Source organism: Aspergillus bombycis (assembly GCF_001792695.1).
Source record: "Aspergillus bombycis strain NRRL26010 chromosome Unknown contig00012, whole genome shotgun sequence".
Taxonomy (NCBI): domain Eukaryota; kingdom Fungi; phylum Ascomycota; class Eurotiomycetes; order Eurotiales; family Aspergillaceae; genus Aspergillus; species Aspergillus bombycis.
Genome location: NW_019170014.1, coordinates 238,476 through 257,161, shown reverse-complemented (window position 1 = coordinate 257,161; position 18,686 = coordinate 238,476). Strand labels below are relative to the sequence as shown.

Here is an 18,686-nt window from a genome sequence, read left to right as displayed (position 1 = left end):
CCTATCCAGCTGAAGGAGCCCCCAACTTATCATAAAAAGATTGGAACCCGGTTCCCTTGTAGACATTCGTACCAAATTCTCCTCGTTCCAGTTCGCATTTCTGACAGGGTCTCAGTATTCTTCAAGAAATATGCTCTCTTTCAAGGCGCCTCTCTGGTTTGTTTCTTTGGCAGCGGTGGTCGGTACGGCCTCAGCTGCCCAGAAGTTTGGCCTTTACGCTTATGGCGAGAACGTAGGAGGACTTCCCCTTTACTACGTTGATGGTAAGGAACATCAGCCTTCCTCTGTCTCCTAAGATTCGGTTTGAGACATACTGAGCCACACGCACAGGTAGCGCCGTCGTAAGCCCAAGGACACCCGAGAACGGAACCGATGTCGCCCCAGTTGCTTGTAAGTCGCCGTCTCCTACAACTATTCAAGTCAATCTAACGGACCCTTCAGTCAGCAAAGATAGCGATAACGAACTTATCGGAAATCCCAATACGACGAGTACTGCGTCTACACCCGCTTTCACGGATGTATCACTTTTCGTTCCTGGCCCGTACTCCAGTGACAAGGAGATGGGGTTCACCAGCGATTCTTCCTCAAACCAAGTCACCAACAAGTTTGTCTGGTACGGTAACTTCCTACTTGTTGAGAATGAGTCTGGGGAGTACACCTCGTTGTTCTCTGTCAAGAAAAGCTCGACGCACGATGAGGATGGAAGCTATGATCTTTACTGGAACGTAACGGACTCGAGTGAAGAGGTTATCACTATTTCCATGAGGTCGGTTGCGCCTTCTAATGAGTAGAACTATTTCTACGTCGGAGGAATGTGTTGGCCGTCTGCTAGTCTGATAGTTGCTGTTGTGTGTGGGTGATACTTGGACTGTCTTTCTCTTCTTATGACCACTTAGCTTCGCTCCTTAGTATTTTTGACGTAACATTGAGGCGTCACCGATTCTGTAGACATTCCTATACATAACAATATTTGACAAGGAGTTATATGCACTTAACGTATGAATCTTTTGCGAATAATGTTCCTGCCCACTTAGCTGTCCAATGTGTGAAAGCCTACAAAATGTATCGAAAGCTGCGGTTCTGGATATCCGTCTCATCGGCGCGGTCCAAGGCCTCGTCCGTGTGCAGGTCAATTTCCCGGGCTTCCTCCGGATCGATGTGCACTCCCTGCTGCTTATCACGTCGCCTGTTTTCCCACCCCAAGTAGACCCAAAACACAACCGCCAAGGCCATAGCTATAGCATAACAAATCACAATAGTGGTGTAGGCAGTCTATTAATAGAGAGCCGCGTCAGCCTTCCTTCCAACACATCAATAGAAGACCGGATTATGACTTACAGGGTAGTACGGTGCTTCCGAGTCTTTGAAAAACTGGGGGCCGATCAGGTTTCCAACACAGTAGCCCACAAAGACCAATGCCGCAACGGTTGACTTTTTGGTAAACCCGGCCGTGTTACTTGCGTGGAGGGACAGCATGAGTGGAAACACTGGAGCGATTGCCGAAGACATCCAGTACCCGGCGAGCCGGGACAGCTTTTGTTCTGATGGAAGCAATTTGACCATCAAAATACCCGCGAGGGCCATAGCGAATATCATGATAATTGCAATTAAACGGGACTTGCGGACGTTCATGCAGAATATAGTTGCCAGTAAGACCACAACCAACTGAAATGCCGAGGCGGGAAGACCCATAAGAATGGTTTGGTATTTATCGTAGCCAAAGCCCGCGATCAGGAGAGATTGGAACTTCTTGCTGTTAGCTTTCTGTCCGAGGCACAACGCTAACGATGAACATCGATACTAAAAGGAACGGCTAAAACCCAAGCCTAGGATATACATACGCTAGTCGTGCCCCCATTTGGCACACAGATAACGAATGAGAAGATCAGTAACCACCATGTTTTAGGATCTGTGAGGGATTCAATAAATTGATTTCTATCCCATTCTTTCGTCTGGGTCGTTCGTTGAAATTTCTTCGGGCGTAGAGAAGCAAATTCACGTTCGGAAGAAGAGAGAAAGCGAGCATTCGAAGGAGAGTCTGGCAAGTAGAACCACAATACAACCGACCACGCCACAGTTATGAGACCAAAAATAAGGAACAACATCTACACATTTGGTAAATTCGCTTATGGGCAAACTAGGGTGTAAGGGCAGACAAACCTTCCATTGTGGGAAGTGATCCCGATAATGCGCAATGCCGTAGGCAATCAGCGACCCGATCATGTGGAAACTGGCGTTTCCTGCGAACCAGAATGTGTGGCGAGAAACGTGCTCTGATGGCGTGTACCACATTCCAGTTATCAATGAGAAGCCTGGGCTGATAGCGCTCTCAAACACACCCAAAAAGGTTCGCAAGACCATGAGCCCGGCGTAATCTTCAGCAAGAGCATGGAAAGTCAAGACAACGCCCCAGAGGAAGCTACAATTTCTCAGCGAGATAAGATCACCATCGAACAAGCTCAACTCACATGAGTAGGCTAAGGTATTTTCCCAGGGGAAATTTGACGAATCCAAGGGAAATTGGATACGAAGCTGCGAGATAGCCGATGTAAAAGATACTGGAAGCCCAACTGTATTCTTGCCCGACAAGGTGCTTTTAGTAGTCAGTATAAAGGCGAATATTTGACATCCAGGGGTCTAATAATAACACACTAGATCCTCCTTTAATCCAAGAATTGCACTGTAAGATAGACTTGTCTCTATGGGCTCTATAAGCATGCACGCTATCTTAATTCAATAGGTAATAGTATACTGACTGTCCAGGAACTGAAGGCCATAGCTAATGATCAAGAATGGCATCAAACTAAGGATGTGAGTCAGAAAGGCCCTCCATACATGTCACGAAAAGGACTGACTGGAAATCGATCTTCCTCACCAGCCTCTTTTCCTCCTCCGGGCCAAGTACGTCAACCGATCCACGTTCTTTCTGTCCGTCGACAGCGTTCGAGGGCGCGGTACATTTTGCGTCCCGGTCAAGACAAGATCGAGATTTTTCTTCCATGACCGACAAGACAACAAGGGCTGAGAACCAGTGAACTCTTCTTCGTGATCGCTGCGGTGTGAAATTAACAGTCGATGTCAAGTGAGACGAGAGATGGGAAAGTCAAGATATCGGGACGGGCATCCCAATTTTAAACAGTAATCGACACGAATAGAGACATTTAACCTAGGATGTCGTGGATAAGAAAGCACAATCAAAAGGACTCTCGGTTCACGCGTGGCTATTAGGTTGGGTTCATTGCCAGCAATCAACAGCCCCCTTGCTTTCAATGTGGGGATGATAGTACCCTACACTGGCGATCAGGGCGAAATGATTGGCTTGTTTAATCGACGGGAGAGGGCCGAGGTCGGGGCGAAGCGTCAGTGGCGGACTTCCCGACTCCGGCAGTTAAAAGACCGTCTCCACCCCCGCAAATTACGGACAACCCCCAGCTTGTTGATTTTCACCACAAAGAGATCGTGTCACTCGAGAGGGCTTCTCGTGACAGACTACCGAAGAGTCAATTGGATGACATTGGCCAACCCTCATGAAGGATATGCTCATTGAGGACGCCAAGACTGCAGGGATGTCAGCAAAGAAAAGGAGCCAAGGGCTGCAGCTAAGCCGTCTCATCGCGGCTCACCACCAACTATTCGTCGGATGCTTTGCATGGTTACTGGAGAATGTCTCTTTGCTTCCTGCATGAGCTGAAAGATTCTCTTAAGTGCGGGGTCTGAAAGATGCGTTACGATCCACTCTCGATGTACAGGATCGCGTGTCTCAATCCCCCCAATGAACAGAGACCACTGGAATCGTTCCAGCAACTGGGCGGGTCCAATGGTAACTGTATTGTATGCAGAAGTGATTAGTGAGCTGAGAGCGCAGCGGACTTCTTCGGATACAGGATCTGCACCGAAGGCCGATTCGCAGCTCCGGTGAAGGTATATTTGCAGAGCGTAGAAAAAGGTCACAGTAACACACTCCATCAAGGACGGACGACAAGTGCTCAGTGGTTCGCTATTTGCGACCAGTGAAAAGACGCAAGAGTACTCCTATTCCAATCAGTCAAACCCTACGACACTTGACAACTGGATATGCAATCGTATGTACCTTTTTCAATCCATCTAGGTGCTGCTTTAATCTTCGTTCATCACCGCACCGGTGTAGCACCCCGGTCTGACTGTAGATATTAATTTCATGGTGAATGGTAATGAGCGTGAAATAAAGCTCCAATATCGCTGCTTCATGGACCTCTGGCAAGCTGCCACTAGGAAGCCCGTGTTCTTCCGGAAACAAAAGAAATACGGTCCGCGAGAGCCTCCATATTTTACGCCTCTTAGAGTAGTCATCATTAACAAATGTAGCGAAGGAGCCACCGCACCCGAAGAAGGAGCAGAAGCCGTCGCGATCGTATAAATATGTAAAGATTCGCGCGAGAAGGACTTGACCTGGGATTAATAGTCCAGCAGCGAAAGCCTCGGGGAAGAGGTCCACGTTATCAGTAGTACAGAATTCATCCACCTTGTGGGTCCGCACGTAGTTCACTACTGTTCGACTCAATTCCCCCAGCTTTTGTGGGACTGGCTGGTCGCGACGCATCCAAAACATATACATGTACAAAAAGGAGAGCATCATGTTAACGTGATCAGGTGGCCCTTGCGGGGTTAAAGCGTGCCGGAGTAGCTTTGTACCTTGGTCGAAGTGCTGATAAGACCTTTGGGGTAGAACGAGCCCATTGCCATAGTACAGTGAGAGCTCACTGTGGGCGACGGCGAGCAGGAAGTGAAGTGCCATTTGCTTGTCTATGACATAATTAACGAAAAGAGATTGAGCTGAGTGAGTAGGGGTGCGTGTTGACTTCATTGGCCCAAGGATGGTCCGATGAAAAGACAATGCCTGCATGTCTTCAACACCATATGTTGGAATGCTGCGCGTGTAATTCATAACTAGCAAAGTGATAGGTTCCAACAGGCTGTTTGCAGGGTAATCATCTACCGCGTGATGTGCTTCGTAGATACCAGCTTGGACACTCAGTCTCGTATCCGAAAGATATGGTGTTGGTTCTTCATCCGCTTGTTGTTCTGGTGTTAGTACTGATATAGTCGACGAAGGGCATCCCACTGGTTCAAAGATGGAAACGTCCGTGGAATTGAAAGACAGTAGAGGCGACGGAATACCCATTTCTGACGCTAATACCTGGACCCTGGAGTGTACCGTAGCACCTCCTTCATATTTGTCTTCGTTCAATATCGATGAGCCTAATCCGCTTTCCTGGGAGGGCAGACTGATGCTGGACGCCTCCCATGGCTGATAAGGTAACCTTGAATTTGGTAATATCGGTGGAGGAGTCCATGACTCGCTGTTCCTATGTTTTATTGGGCCAAACCCCTCCGTCTCGAAGACAAAGGAGGTCGCGGGGGTGTCCATTCGCACACCAACTGAAGACGCGCACATCGTCCACAGATAGGACGCTGTTCGTCACACTTGACCCTTTTAGCAACACAGGTTCGGCAACCTCAATTTTCAGTCATGTCAGTATTGCTAAAGGGAAGTATTGGTCTCCATTACGGATAAGCAGTGGTTGAACCCACCATCCTTTGAGCGTTTGCCGCGCTCGACGCGTTTCCGACGGGGTCGAACGGTATCGCCCTGATCCATTGAGCCTAGGAAGATACTCTACTCTGTATGCTATTATTGTTTGACTTTCGTTGAAGCTCTTATCGTTATTAGGAGGGGAAAGATAAAGAGTGACTCGCCAAGCAGGTGTTTGGGATTACTACTACTATCAAAGCCTGCCTCCACATTTTTAGCTTCCCCGTGCCGGTCGATTAAACGGACCAATCATTCCGCTTCCTCATCGCGTATTGCACCTGACCAGAGCAGCCAACAAGTCGCGAGATACTTGTCCATTCACCCTTGTTTTTATTTTGTTCTCATTTATCTTTCTTGTTTGGATAATCTCTATTTCATATAGTTTGTTTTGATGTCTCTTGTGTCTCACTTGTTAAGGTTCCACCACTGTTGCGTCATAGAATATCTCAAAAATATATATCGACGAGAAACCTTAACCACTGGAAGAAGATCCTCGTAAGCCAAACAAGGCAACATGGGAAACGTACTTTCAAACTACCAGTCAAATGAGTGTGAAGTACAACTATACAACAATGCTGGAAAAATTTGCGGCCTCCAATTTGACGGCAAATCTCGACGATACGCTGACATACCTTACGCTCTATCACCGACGGGTGAGTATCGATGGCGAAAACCACGACCATTGCCAGAGTCCTTCTCATATTCGTCTCCCGACGGTACGCCATACGACGCGACAAAGTTTGGAAAAGTCTGCTTACAATCCAGCTACTCCGCTTCTGTGAAGAAACAACTTCCGCAACATGTCTTTGGGGAGGACTGCTTGCGCCTGAATATCTGGACCCCGGTCGGAAACCCCAACGAGACGAATCCGAAATGGCCGGTGATGATCTGGTTCCATGGTGGTTGGTTCCAGATCGGTGACCCTAGTCAGGAAGAATCGATGGATCCGACTGAACTTATCTCCACCGGCCGGTTGAATGCTGTGTTTGTCGCGGTGGGTTACCGTCTTAACGTGTTCGGATTCCTGGCCGGTGAAGAACTGAGAGAGGAATCCGGTGGACAAGAAGTGGGAAATTATGGCCTTTGGGACCAGCGACTGGCAATGGAGTGGGTCTATCAAAACATTTCAGCCTTCGGTGGGGATCCTGAGAACATTACGCTGTCGGGACGCAGCGCGGGCGCATACGCCGTTCAGGCACAGACGCTGTACGATTTTCGGGGATCGATGGACGAGTCCGCCCGCAATCATTTCCGACGATTGGTGATGTATTCTAATGCGATTCCCACTCAACCGAAAACACCAGAAGACTGTCAGTCCCAGTTCGATGAGTTGTGCGAGTATTTTAAGATATCGCCAGAAACACCAGGGCCCGAAAAGCTCCAGCGGCTGCGCCGGATTGATGCCGAGGAGTTGTGCGAGTCGGTCATGAAACTAAAGCATCACACATTCCGACCTGTTACTGATGGCATTTTTATCCACCCTGGCATCTTTGAATATTATCGGGATGGGTCATTTGCGAATGAGTTCAAGAGACGTCACTTGCGTTTATTTATCGGAGAGGTTCTGAACGAGGAAACATTATACGCCGTGACGAATGGGCCACAGGCCAACAAGGAATCTCTAGAGTTGCAGATTTCCAATTATTATTCCCCATCGACGACATCCAGATTGTTGCAGCATTACCATCTTCCTGACTCCGACCGAAAAGAGGATTGGGAAACTGTGTTCGGACGAATTGTCTCCGATGGTCAGGTCCGAGCTCCGTCGCGGTTTTTGGTCCATAACTTACTACAACACGGAGTGGATATTAAAGATGTGTGGCGGTATCTTATTGCATACCGTATGTCCTTTATTACCGAAAGGGTAGCGCCTGCTGCCTTCGGAGTCAGCCACGCGATGGATAGACCAATATGGAAGTACGTATGAGACTTGGAAGACCCATCCCTTGATTTTCGTTTCAGTCAAACATCTTTCTAACGGGTTTCATCTAGTTACTTGGTGATGCATGGACCGAAGCCTGCTGAGCGACAGCTGATGGACAACTGGATTAGCGGCCTAGTTGCATTCGTCAGCGGAGACAATGATTACTGCTACGGTACGAAGAAATGCGATGACTACAAGGTCATGACGCCAGATGGCAACATCGAAGTCCAGAAAGATCTGCGTTGGGCTGAATTGCTGAAGTTAATGGACGTATTTTCTGGCTTTTCCTGCGAGAATTAGGTTACGCCCATGCCTGGTCACAAGGCAGCGCATATCGCGAGGGCTTCTCTGGATGTTATGTCCAATATGTTGGTACTGGCTATGGATTTGCAAGCACATATTACGTAGTGCGCTACATGCCTGGTATAGTATAGGTTCGTGGTCTTCAAACATATACTGCATGTGCTGATTTTCGCATACTAAAGACAGTAGAGTCTAGGTCCAGATGTATCTAGTATTTGCTAGGAGGAACAAGGCAAAGTAAGCTCAGAGCACCTTCAGGCATCAGCTATACAGAGTAGAGCTACTACATATACTTCAAGCGCATGCATGATGCATGCAAGAGCATTGAATCCACCCTTCTTCGATCAATGAGCAGACTGCTTCCCTAAGTTCCAAGTGCATGTTGAATGTATTCGGCATAATTGCACTTGTTACTCAATAATCATGAATAACTCTGTGCACTGTAATACGTGTGTTCGTGTCACGAGAACATTATATCCTGCCGATAGAAAATAGCCGTACATGGAGGTCGAAATATCCCGATGCATTCGCCAGAAAAATAAAGACAACCGGGAACCGAAGTGCTTCTCGGGAAATGAAAAGCATATGCAACGGAATTCAATGAATTAATAACCTCAAAAGCTACCTCGTGGCGATTATGGCCAGGTCTGCCTAGCGAAATATGATAATAGGTATATGGCACGTCTCTGGGAAGACCGCTGTTGTAACCTGTTGTATACAAAAGCTGCATTCCTTACAATCGTGCTAATGTGCAGCACAGCCTATCTATGAGGCATGACATGTAGATCAGATGTGTCGATTGTATCGAGGAAATAGTATATCTAGCGGCTTGTAGTATGAGTACTTGAGGAAACCGCTGTAGATGATAGGCAGAACAACCGCTGAGAACCAACCAACCATAAGAAATGGAGGCTTCCACGCATACAAAATATACCGCATCTCTGCTGATATGTACGACGTGACGGGGCTGCAGAGAGGTAGTATGAGAATCGCTCGCTCACATAGTATAAAATACCTTTGACCTATTAGTTATGACAATATACCCCTCTTGTCTTATAGATTACCTTCCGATACGGTTGTTCCGCTTCAGCAACCGTTGGTAATTATTTCAACAAGACTCGGCCTTGTCTGTCTGGATATTTCTGCAAGTATGGAACAATGCTGTAGCAATGTAGCATTTCCAGAAGCCGCAGAAGTTAAAGATCCCAACTCAGTCCGCAAGCCGACTCCGGTCTGGTTGAACAGGGGCAGAGTGACAGAGTACGCTGTCGACAATGTCAGGGAATACCCGGTTCCCTTCCCTATCGCCATTGTGGGGATGGGGATGAGGCTTCCTGGTGGGGTAAGGTCTGGAACAGAATTTTGGGATTTCCTTGTCAACAAGCGCGATGGCCTATGTAGGGTTCCTGAAACGAGGTATAACGTGGATGCATTCTATGACGAGGCCCGCGAAGGTGCCGTCCGGACAAAATATGGTTACTTCTTAGAGCAAGATATTGCGCAACTAGACATCGGCTTCTTCGGAATAAGTAAACTTGAAGCGGAGAAGCTTGATCCCCAACAGAGACTCCTGCTGGAGGTGGTCTGGGAGTGCATGGAAAATGCTGGCCAGACGAATTGGCAGGGTACGAATATAGGATGCTTCGTTGGCGTCTTCGGGGAAGATTGGTTGGACCTCCTGAGCAAGGACACACAACAACATGATAGATATCGGGTAATGAGCGCTGGTGATTTTGCCCTGTCGAACCGGGTTTCATATGAATACGACTTGACAGGGCCAAGTGTCACCGTCCGAACAGGTTGCTCGTCATCCATGGTCGGTTTGCACGAAGCGTGCCAGGCAATATATACCGGAGAATGCTCATCTGCGATTGTTGCCGGAACAAGCCTTATCATGAGCCCGACCATGACGACAACGATGTCAGAAAACTTGGTTCTCTCGGCCAGTGGACTCTGCAGAACCTTTGATGCCGCTGCTGATGGGTACGGAAGAGGCGAGGCAATAAACGCAGTATATATCAAGCCACTCGATGATGCACTAGCAAATGCCGACCCCATACGTGCCATTATCCGGTCGACGGCGGTCAACTGTGACGGCAAAACACCCAGCATTACTACTCCCGGTTCTAAAGCACAAGAGAGGTTGATTAGACGAGCGTATAAAAAGGCCCACATCGAAGGTGATGATATCTTGAAGACTGCATTTTTCGAGTGTCATGGAACAGGTACCATAGCTGGAGATACTGCAGAAACGACTGGTGTGGCCAGCATATTTGGCAAGAAGGGAATATATATTGGAGCAGTACGTCGTTGATATTTCGCTTCAAGAACTTTGATTTGGAGGGGTTGCTAATCCTAAGAAGGTTAAGCCCAATGTCGGTCACTCAGAAGGCGCGTCAGGAATCACGAGTATCATCAAGTGCGTCTTGGCACTAGAGAAGAACATCATTCCTCCCAACGTGCACTTCCACACCCCAAACCCGAAGAGTGGGTGTTGCGTGCCTTTCTCTAGGCAATTATTCGACCCACTCACTGATTGGCTTCATAATATATAGTCCCCTTCGAGGATGCGAAACTGAAAGTGCCTGTGGAGCCAACACCATGGCCGGCCGATAGGAAAGAGAGGGTCAGCGTCAATTCATTTGGTATTGGGGGGACCAACGCTCATGTACGCATATCTATCTTTAGAGTCGATGCATCAGTGATCTAGAATACTAAATCTGCCAGGTTATATTAGATTCTGCATCTTCTGTACTGCGGAAAAGTAGTCCAGAAGCACGACTGGCCTCGGAGCCAGATTACCACCTCTTGGTTCTCTCGGCAAAGGAGAAGAAATCGCTAGATGAGCAAATTGGAAGGATTACAAGGTATATAGAAGCTAATCCATCATGTTTGAATGATCTAGCTTTCACCCTCGCGCGAAGACGATATCACCTGCCTTACAGAGCCTTTGCTGTAGCTGACAAGGATGGGTCTCTTGCGACCTTTCATAAAGCGCAATCCACGGCTCCATGTCCAGTTTTCGTATTCACTGGCCAAGGAGCCCAGTGGCCGACGATGGGGATGGAACTTATGCGTAGATTCCCAAAGTTCCGGGAAGACATTCACTGGATGGACAAGATTTTGGCGGAACTGAGGGAAGCGCCTCCTTGGAGTATTGAAGGTATGCTATCCCCGTTACTTTAAACTGCGGTCATCATTCCCACTCACCAAGGCCAGAGGAACTTTCTAAAGATGAGACGATCAGCCGCGTGAGACATGCTGAATTTGCCCAACCTCTTTGTACAGCGATCCAGATTGCTCTCGTCAATCTACTGCGGGAGTGGGGTATCGTTCCATCGGCAGTGGTGGGCCATTCAAGTGGTGAAATAGCTGCAGCGTATGCTTCTGGAGCTACATCCGCTCGTGTCGCTATCATTCTGTCCTATTTCCGTGGCCAAGCTATAAAAGGTTTGTCCATGAGCCGTTCCGGAGCAATGGCCGCTGTTGGTATTAGCCCGAACACTGCCCGCACGTACTTGGAAGAAGGCGTGACTATTGCATGTGAGAATAGCCCAATTAGCGTCACACTATCAGGCGATAAGGAAACCTTGGACCGCGTTCTCGACAGAATTCACAACACTGATGAGAGTGTTATGTGCAGGCGTCTTGCCGTGGATGTTGCCTATCATTCCCACCACATGCTGAGGCCCAGACAAACTTATGAGTCACTGATATCACCGCATATATGTCACAATAGCTCCATGCTTCCTCTTTATTCGAGTGTAACCTCAACACTGATTATTGAACCTACCAAACTTGATACCGCGTATTGGTCCCAGAACTTGTCATCTCCCGTTTTGTTTAGAGATGCAGTGCAGGGTATCTTGGATGACAACGGACCGGTACAACTATTTTTAGAGATTGGACCGCACTCTACCCTTGCTGGCCCCCTGAGGCAAATATTCCAAGCACAACCGAGCAAAGAGAAATCTCCATTGTATGTTCCTACATTACGCAGAGGAACTGGTGAGTGGCAAAGCCTACTAGCAACGGGTGGCCAAATGTTTATGCATGGTATTCCTGTTGATCTTGGCTCTATTATTACCAACGGCGGGGCTTTAAGTGACCTTCCCCCGTATTCTTGGAAACATGATGAAAGATATTGGAATGAATCACGTCTAGCAAACCACTGGAGGCTACGTCACGAGCCTCACCATGAGCTTCTGGGCTCGAGGGTGCTTGAGTCATCCAGCGTTGAACCGTCATGGAGGAATATCCTGCAGATAGACCAGGTACCTTGGCTTGGAGACCATAGGATCGGCAGGGATGTGGTTTTCCCCTGTGCGGGCTATGTTGCAATGGTGGGTGAAGCAATTCGGCAAATAACGGACTCAACCGAATATTCAGTGAGAAACATGTTTATGCGCGCTGCCTTGACATTAGAGGCATCTGTTGCAACAGAGATTATTACAACTCTCCGACCAGCAAGGCTTGCCAATAATATTGATTCCGTATGGTACGACTTTACAATATCCGCCTATCAAAACGCCGCGTGGAAAAAGCACTGTATTGGCCAAGTGAGGCCCGCATCAGACAGGACCTTTAAGGCCAAAGAGATCACACCCTATCCTAGATTGGTCAAATCTGAAAAGTGGTACAACGCGCTAGAAAAGCGTGGATTAGAATATGGTCCCCAGTTCAGAGGACTTGAGCACATCTCAGCCAGTCCATCAAGTTATCAAGCTGCCGCGACATTGCAGGATGATGAGAGTTTGTACATGAGCCACTACGCGCTGCACCCGATTCTCATAGACGAGAGCCTGCAACTGCTAAGTGTGGCAGCAACCCATGGCATCCCTCGCCAAATGACCCGCTTAGCAATTCCGACAGCTATCGAGGAGCTTTATATAGGCAGTAGAAGGGGAACAATGTCACTCGATGTCTCCTGTGACACCTCGGGAGGGATGATGCGGGGAAATGCGATGCTCGTCACCGACGGCCAAGTAATACTCTCCATGCAACACGGCCTTTTTTTCAGCATTCAAGAACCAGATATAGGGAATCCAAAGCTTCCAGTAGCTGCGACAACCCATTGGGGTCCTCACGTCGACTTTTTTCCTGTCGAAAAATTGTTCTCCCCATCACAGAGCCCCCTCGAGGCTCGGCGTAAAATCTTCAGGCTAGTCAGTCTTTATGGTGTGGAATACTATTACCAGACGAGATCTTCACAGCCCACACAGGAACATCTGAGAAAATGGCTATCCTTTTTATCATCTAGGTATGAGTACATGCGTGATAATGCTCCTATGCTAGTGCCGGAGCTGAGAGACATTTGCTCCCTGAGCACAACGGAACGCGCCGCGGAGTTCGAGAAATTTAAGTCTATGCAGTCACAAGATTTGGGCTATCCATTTTATCTCCTATGCAAACGAGTTCTCGATTCAATGGATAGGCTTTTGGAGGGCCAGCTGGAGCCTATTGATGTTCTGGTAGAGGATGGTGTGCTCAAGTCCTTTTACGAACAATCTGCTCTTATCGGATCCTGGCATGAATTCGCATCCCTGCTTGGGCATTCCTATCCACAGCTACGAGTGCTAGAAGTAGGAGGTGGTACTGGTGGAGATACTCTGGTTGCCCTGGAGGGCCTCACATGGGACCACAACAATAGATTATATTCCACATATACATTCACAGATATATCTCCTGGATTCCTTCTAGAAGCGAAGGAGAAATATAAGTCCTATCCGGCCATGGAATACGCCACCCTCGATATCAGTCGCGACCCCGTTGAGCAAGGCTTCCAGCCAGAAAGCTATGACCTCATCATTGCGGCCAATGTGATACATGCAACCCCACATATTTCAGACGCATTGCGAAATGTTCGTAGGTTGCTTGTTCCAGGTGGCCGCCTGCTAATGATCGAACTGGCCTGTACCATTCCCATAATTGACTGCATCATGGGTATCCTGCCCGGTTGGTGGCTGGGTTACGGCGATGCCCGAGAAGAGCGACCATATATCTCCGTGGACAAATGGCATGATAAGCTGTTGGACGCTGGATTTACGGGTGTGGAGACTTTCAGATACGATAATGAACCACCATATCAACTGAATGCCCGCATCTTGTCAAGGGTGCCTGTTGCCAAGTTTCCCGAGAAAGGAGAGGTCTCGCTTCTTTACCATACAGTGATTGACGACTGGGCTCGAGATCTCGCGAGTGAACTTTCAGAGGCGGGTTACTCGGTCCACTGGTGCACACTTAAGCAGATACCATCACCTCGTTCAAACATAATATCGGTGATTGACCTCGAGGGCCCCTTTTTTCATGAACTCACACCGGCTGATTTTGAGAGCTTCCAATCGTTTGTCTTGCGGTTGGCAGATGGTCATCTGCTATGGGTTACACGATCTGTTCAAACGGAGTGCGACGATCCCAGATACGCGTTAGTGTTGGGCCTAGCCCGGACTATTCGACATGAGCTTATGCCTCAAATTGCTACCATAGAGATCGACCAAATGGAAAGGGCCGCACTGCAGCCTGTTATTCAGGTATTTGAGCGACTTCTGTCTCAGCTGGATGATCCTGGTGCGGCACCGGAATATGAATTTGCTGTCCGGGAGGGAATTGTACAGGTTGCCCGGCTCCACTGGAATTCATTCGAGGGACAAGTCGAGGCACGCGAGAACCAAGCCCCGAGAGTACTAGATATTGAGTCCTACGCAATGGTTGATTCCCTGACATGGACCTGTGCAGATATAACGCCAAATGACCTGCAGAAGGAGGAAATTGAAGTTGACATAAAATACGTTGGCCTTAACTTTAGGGTGAGGATCAGTCTACCATACAGGCTCATACAGTAATCAATCTAACTTAAATAGGACCTGATGATCGTGATGGGCTTCATGGGGGACATGGCCCAAGTCGGGTTGGAAGCCAGTGGAATTGTGCGGCGAGTGGGCTCTGCTGTCAGCCGATTCTCACCCGGCGATAAAATCATGGTCTCCCAGTCAGGCCTCATGTGCACTCGAAAAGTGGTACGGGTGGAACGGTGTGTCCCAATTCCGGAGAATGTTTCCCTGGAGGGTGCTGCCACAATACTTTGTGTCTATGCTACTGTAGTATACTCTCTCATAAACGTCGGCGGCCTGAAGCGAGGCCAATCAGTCCTGATACATTCTGCGTGTGGTGGCGTGGGGCTGGGTGCGGTACAGCTCTGTCAGCTAATCGGAGCGGTGATCTACGCGACCGTTGGAAGTGAAGAGAAGGCTAGGCATCTCATAGATAACTTCAATATCCCTGCTGATCATATATTTGACTCGAGAAGTTCGTCCTTCATGCAAGGTGTGTTGCAGAAGACCGATGGTCGCGGTGTCGATTTAGTCCTCAACTCTTTGGCCGGTGACCTGCTCCATGCATCCTGGCAATGCGTTGCCAAGTTCGGCAAAATGCTTGAACTGGGGAAAAGAGACTTTCTGGGACATGGCCTCTTGGAGATGGACAGGTTCCTTGATAATCGGTCTTTTATTGGGATAGACCTGCTGCAGGTTCTTGACGAGAATATTGACATCCTACACGAAATGATCGGGTCTGTCATGGAATACTTCCGCCAAGGCAAGGCAGGGCCTATCAGCCCAGTAACTGTATTCGAGGCTGCCAATGTGGTAAAGGCCTTCCGGTATATGCAAAGCGGACAGCACATGGGGAAGATTGTCGTCAAAATGCCAGACATCCCGCCGACTCTTCCAGTTGCCCGAGTTCACGAGAGGGCCTCATATTTTTCGGCAAACGCATCGTACCTTCTTGTCGGTGGTCTTGGAGGCCTCGGTCGTGCCGTTGCAACCTGGATGGTTGAAAAGGGAGCCCGCTATCTAGTCTTCCTTTCACGTACTGGTGCAAATACCATAGAAGGTAGCTCTTTTATAAAGACCTTAGAGTGCCAGGGCTGTGATGCCATCACTGTTGTGGGGGATGTAGGAGACATTGATGACGTTCGACGTGCGCTCTCTGCCGCCAAAACGCCAATTGCAGGCGTCATCCAATTGTCAATGGTTTTAAAGGTATATTAAATTGACAGCTTTAAACTACAGATTGACTGATGCTTTCTGTTTCGCAGGATCAAAGTCTACACAATATGGTCTACGAAGAATGGATTGCCGCATTGTATCCTAAGGTTAAAGGAACCTGGAACCTTCATCACGTCCTGAAGGATAAGCCATTGGACTTCTTTTTGCTTATCAGTTCAATTGCAGGCATTATTGGCTGGCCTGGCCAAGCCAACTATGGCGCTGCGAATGCCTTTTTGGACGCTTTTGTAAACTATCGCCAATCACTGAACTTGCCGGCTCATGTGATTGACCTCGGCCTCATGGGGGACATTGGCTACGTGTCAGAGGCATCTCTCGTCTCGTCATTAGAAGCGTCTCAATCCAAGTCTTTACAAGTGCTAGATGAACGGCAATTCCTTCAAGCAGTCGAGGTTGCAGTATTAGCGCAGCGCTTGCACTGCCAAAATCAGGTCATTGTTGGGCTCGGGACAACGAGGACTCTGTCCTCCGCAGAATTTGCGTCAAACTGGACTAAAGAGGCCCGGTTTGGTATATGGAAAAACATCATTGCCACCATGGAACAGACTGATGAGGGCTCCAAGGCTGATCAGCTTAGAGAGCACATGGAAGCCATTAAGAACGATCCATCACTGCTCGATCGACCGGAGACGGAGGAGAAGATTGTTCTTGAACTTGGAAAATTGGTCGCGTCCTACACATCGCGACCAGAAGATATGACTCTAGAGCAATTGGCCAATATTCCAATCGATTCATTGATGACATTCGAGATTCGCACTTGGTTTCGCCGACATGCTGGAATTGAGATTACGTTAGTAGAGGTCTCCAACTCAGGGACTGTTGGTGGACTCAGCAAGGTCGCTGTTCAGAAGCTCCGCGACAAGCACATGCACAAGAGTCACAAAGAAAGTGAAGGACAAGATGGTGGCCCCGATAGAGCTGAGGAGGAGCCAGATTACCACGATGACCTGACGCTTGGTAAAACAATGCGACCCATCTCTAACGCCAGCCCAGATTGGGCATCAGAGTCTGAGGGGAATGTCTTTTTCACTGGTGCAACTGGATTCCTTGGGGCCTTCCTGCTGTCGGAACTTATCGCCTTACCCCAGGTCAAGCAGGTTGCATGCTTGGTTCGCGCAAGTACGTCAGACTTGGGCCATACAAGAATCAGGCAAACTTTTGCCAAATACGGACTACCAGTTGATTTTAGATCCAAGGTTATCGCAATTCCTGGCGACGTGGCGAAGAGGAACCTCAGTCTACGGCCAGAAACCTTCAGTCACTTGGCGCAGTGGTCGAGTGTGATCTTTCATTTTATGGGATATGCCAATTACACCTTGCCGTACTCCGTTCACAGAGGTCCGAATGTCCTTGGGGTTCTCGAAATTCTCCGACTTGCCAATACCGAGCGATTGAAGCCTGTACATTATTGCTCAAGTATCTCCGCGTGTGGTGTTAGCGAAAACCTCACCGGCCCTATCCCTGAGGATGTCCGACCACGTGCGGACGCTCAGAATGTGGCACAAAGTATTGGCTATACGCAAAGCAAGTTTGTCGCTGAAAGTATTGTCTGGGACGCCATGGAGAATGGTTTCCCTATAGCAATATACCGGCCTACCGTTGTTACTGGTGACAGTCACACAGGCGCATGTAAGCGGGAGGATATGGTCAACAGACTCATGGCCAACTGTATTCGGCTTGGGTGTTATCCCAATCCCCCACAGCAGCGGTTCCATTTTATCCCGGTAGACTTTGCTTGTTCGGCAATATCCCGGATCTCATTAAACAGCACTAGCCTTGGCCATGCTTTCAACATAACCCAGCCAGATCAAGACAAGGTCATAACTCTAGGCGAGGTCTACAATATCTTGAGCAACTATTCCCCTACTCCTCTCATTTCCGTTTCTACTGCCCAATTCTTTAAAAGATTCACTAAGAAACCGGATTCGCAAACAGAAGTATCCAGTTATATCCTAGCGGAGAGACTATCCCAGCACAGGATATGGTGGGACGATTGGGAGTATATGGCTGCTTATGGCACGGAGAACCTCCGCCAAGCGATAGCCGATCATCCGGATATCATCGAACTCAGACCTGTTGCTGAGCTGCTCAAGGTGTACTACGACTTTTGGTCGACACATGATTGAGGTTATTTCTGGACGGGATGGATGACAAGTCGAACAATCGGATTATGGATCTAAGACAGCTACTGCTTGGTGTATCCTTGTACCTCTCTCAGCCACGTTTTTCGCGCGTGTATGTATTGTTCTTAATGCCTATTGGATCAGGAAATGGTCCCGGCAAGTCCTTCATGTTGACGCCTCTCCCCCATTAATCAACAAGACTGGGCCGTCTTATGACCAAGAGACTCGAAACCCACTATCTCGAAATTAAGCAGGAAGTCAAACAACGAAGATATGGAAATCCTCGGAATACACTTTGTGCACGGCCGACAGCGATGGATATACAATGCAGCACTCATATTTGGAACCCTATATAGAAAAACAGCTCTAAACAAGCATTATGAGGTTATGGCTGTCGATGTGAGAATAGGCAATGATACCGTGTAATTAGCCCTATAGGCGCATTGAGTAACCTGCATTATTCCCCCTCGGTCCGGATTCTATATTCTCCAACCCATACATGTCCTACCACCAGAAATAGAAAACACCAAACAAATCCTGCAGTTATAAGTGAGTATGTGGGAGCGACCTAGGATTCCGGGCATGGTTTATGCAAGGGAGGATGCCGATCCTCTCAGGCAGCCATCGCTGCCTAAGTCCACCGACAATGTATAAAAAACGCGACGGGCTTCCTTGAACAGCCACACTTTCAATATTAG

The 18,686-nt window shown here is 48.4% G+C and overlaps 5 protein-coding genes across 5 annotated transcripts; 3 read left to right on the top strand and 2 right to left on the bottom strand.

Moving 5' to 3' along the window:
* Window positions 1-130: 130 nt before the first annotated feature.
* ABOM_003163 (uncharacterized protein) lies at window positions 131-791 on the top strand (the record flags this gene model as incomplete). Its single annotated transcript, XM_022530293.1, has 3 exons — window positions 131-263; window positions 331-390; window positions 442-791. The coding sequence occupies 3 exons, from the start codon at window positions 131-133 to the stop codon at window positions 789-791; spliced, it is 543 nt and encodes a 180-aa protein (XP_022392723.1).
* A 262-nt stretch (window positions 792-1,053) lies between these two features.
* Window positions 1,054-3,019, bottom strand: ABOM_003162 (pantothenate transporter; the record flags this gene model as incomplete). Its single annotated transcript, XM_022530292.1, has 8 exons — window positions 1,054-1,272; window positions 1,339-1,764; window positions 1,842-2,105; window positions 2,161-2,419; window positions 2,469-2,593; window positions 2,653-2,699; window positions 2,757-2,803; window positions 2,856-3,019. Coding segments are annotated over 8 exons (1,551 nt in total), but the record flags the coding sequence as incomplete, so codon positions are not given.
* A 590-nt stretch (window positions 3,020-3,609) lies between these two features.
* Window positions 3,610-5,434, bottom strand: ABOM_003161 (uncharacterized protein; the record flags this gene model as incomplete). Its single annotated transcript, XM_022530291.1, has 2 exons — window positions 3,610-4,032; window positions 4,091-5,434. 2 exons carry the CDS (start codon window positions 5,432-5,434, stop codon window positions 3,610-3,612), a joined length of 1,767 nt encoding a protein of 588 aa, XP_022392721.1.
* Window positions 5,435-6,086: 652 nt separating this feature from the next.
* On the top strand, window positions 6,087-7,796 carry ABOM_003160 (acetylcholinesterase; the record flags this gene model as incomplete). The annotated part of the gene is made up of 2 exons (XM_022530290.1): window positions 6,087-7,489; window positions 7,565-7,796. 2 exons carry the CDS (start codon window positions 6,087-6,089, stop codon window positions 7,794-7,796), a joined length of 1,635 nt encoding a protein of 544 aa, XP_022392722.1.
* Window positions 7,797-8,949: 1,153 nt separating this feature from the next.
* Window positions 8,950-17,991, top strand: ABOM_003159 (putative polyketide synthase; the record flags this gene model as incomplete). Its single annotated transcript, XM_022530289.1, has 7 exons — window positions 8,950-10,101; window positions 10,163-10,286; window positions 10,355-10,467; window positions 10,527-10,962; window positions 11,019-14,605; window positions 14,660-15,838; window positions 15,895-17,991. The coding sequence occupies 7 exons, from the start codon at window positions 8,950-8,952 to the stop codon at window positions 17,989-17,991; spliced, it is 8,688 nt and encodes a 2,895-aa protein (XP_022392627.1).
* Between the last annotated feature and the right edge of the window lie 695 nt (window positions 17,992-18,686).